The sequence below is a fragment of the Neopelma chrysocephalum genome, unplaced genomic scaffold (assembly GCF_003984885.1).
Source record: "Neopelma chrysocephalum unplaced genomic scaffold, ASM398488v2 Primary Assembly neopelma1_78783, whole genome shotgun sequence".
Taxonomy (NCBI): domain Eukaryota; kingdom Metazoa; phylum Chordata; class Aves; order Passeriformes; family Pipridae; genus Neopelma; species Neopelma chrysocephalum.
In genome coordinates, this window is record NW_020910445.1 from 1 (window position 1) to 2,029 (window position 2,029).

The following is a 2,029-nucleotide window of genomic DNA, read 5'->3' on the forward strand; positions in this document are numbered from 1 at the left end:
CCACGGGCAGCCACACACAGGGCTGGCACTGGGCTGGCACTGGGCTGCCAAACACAGCCTCCAATCCCCACTCAAACATCCTAAAACTGCAAATGGCACCACACAAAACCTGGTTTTTGGGCTGCATTTTGGTATCAACTCTTCTCACTCAGGGTATCGTTACAACCAGTGTTTAATCCTTAATATCAAGTGAAAAATCCTAAATCTGGCATGAGAGACACGTCCAAATACACCCAATTAAATCACTGCCCACTGTCAAGCCTGTTCCTTTTGGAGGGTTCTGTCTGTTCAAACCAAGCTGGTGGCACAGTTTTCCCATCCAGGATGCAGGAGGGAGTGGGAAGTGCTTACCTTTAGCAATCTCTTTATCAGGGATTTGTCTTTGTGGAGGAATGTTTTATAAGAAGTATAGATTCCTAGATTGGAAAAAAAAAAACATAAAATCAGGGGAAAAAACAACAGAAATGAGAAACAAATTTTTGGCTGTTTCTCTAGAGGAGACACTGTCACACAGTGCAGGGAGGACAGGGCTGAGATCCCCAGCACAGACCCTGGGAGCTGGGTGTGTAATCACAAAAAATCATTAAATCACTGCAAAATCACGGAATTGCCAAGGCAGCCAGTGCTCACAGCAGGGTTAAAGGGCTCTGAACTGCCTCCAGGACCTTCTTACACCGAGTTTATGGTGAGAGAACTTCCTGGAGGCAGCCTTTGGCAGGGGCTGTAACAGCTGAGCAAGTTCCCCTCAGTGCCCTCACACCTAAACAGCAGGTGTGGTACACAAAATAAACCCATGGAAACACTGGGATAATGTGCTACAATAATTTAAATTGGCTTTTTCCGTCCCAGAACAAAGGTGTGCAGTTTTCCTGGCTCTGACATGGCTGTCCCTGGGCAGCAGATCGGGGGTGAGGAGGTGGCAACACCAACACATCCACTTGTTGGGAAGCAAAGAACGATGGATACAACATCCTCATTCCTGCAAAATCCTCCCCAGGGAAGGGTAAACAAGGCTGGATTGTGGTTGAGAAGAGGACTGACCTGGTTTTGTGTCCAGGGTTTTGAGCTTGGCCAGTTTCTTCACCTTCACCTGCTTGGGCAGGTCGCCTGTGACAGACAGGGGTGACAGTTCAGGCTCTGCCTCTGCCCCAGGGAGACACTTTGCCCTGGAGAACACCCAGCCCTACACTTGTCCATCCTAACTCACACCCTCCCTCCCCTCCACCCTCACAGAAGCCTCATCTCACTGTCCTGCTACAGCTGTGGAACAAGGACGTGTTAAGGAGGCCCTGCACAAAAACAGCTCCTCCACCTCGAGGGTTTCTTGGTTTCACAGTTAATCATTCAGTCTCTCCCTCCACCTTTTTCTTGTTCTCAATGCAGTTTTCTCTTGCCTGCCCAGGAAGGGCTTCTCCTTTTCTGAGAAGGAAAACCCAGCAAATCACCCTCACCAGAACCTGTCTGCCCCATTGCACCGCCCTGAGCCCCGTCCACACCTCCCCCTGGCTTCCCAGCTCTCCCAGGAATGAAGGTGAGGAAAATCACAGCCCCTGCAGCTCCCTGCCAGCCCCTGCACAGCCCACCAGCCCCACAGGAGCCCGGTGCCACCCTCACCTGACATCCTGAGCTCCCCCACCCGCAGGATGTGCGGCCAGTGCTGCAGGGTTTTGATGAAGAAAGGGTTTGTGACGCCCACCACGATGTTCGGCCTGGACAGGGGGTGAAAAGCAGGACAATGGAAACACAGGGGGTCTCCTCAGCCAGAGGGGCAGGAGGGGCCCGGGGGGTACTCACGGGGCCTGGGTGCGGGTCGTGTACTCCTTGAACTCGCTGTCGTGGATGGTGAAGTAGGGCCGGAAATCACAGCAGTACCGGAGCGGGGCCAGGACACTGCAACACACGGGGACTGCAGGGTTACTGCAGCTGGAGCTGGGGCAGGGCTTGGTGCTGCCACAGGAACACAGTCCTGGGATCCCTGAGGCTGGAAAAGCCCTCCCAGCCCATGGATCCACCCTGGGCCCCATCCCCA

The 2,029-nt window shown here is 53.4% G+C and overlaps 1 protein-coding gene across 1 annotated transcript; it reads right to left on the reverse strand.

Moving 5' to 3' along the window:
- Window positions 1–351: 351 nt before the first annotated feature.
- On the reverse strand, window positions 352–1,947 carry LOC113979393 (protein DENND6B-like; the record flags this gene model as incomplete). The annotated part of the gene is made up of 4 exons (XM_027706797.1): window positions 352–416; window positions 1,042–1,107; window positions 1,615–1,709; window positions 1,795–1,947. Coding segments are annotated over 4 exons (379 nt in total), but the record flags the coding sequence as incomplete, so codon positions are not given.
- Window positions 1,948–2,029: the final 82 nt, after the last annotated feature.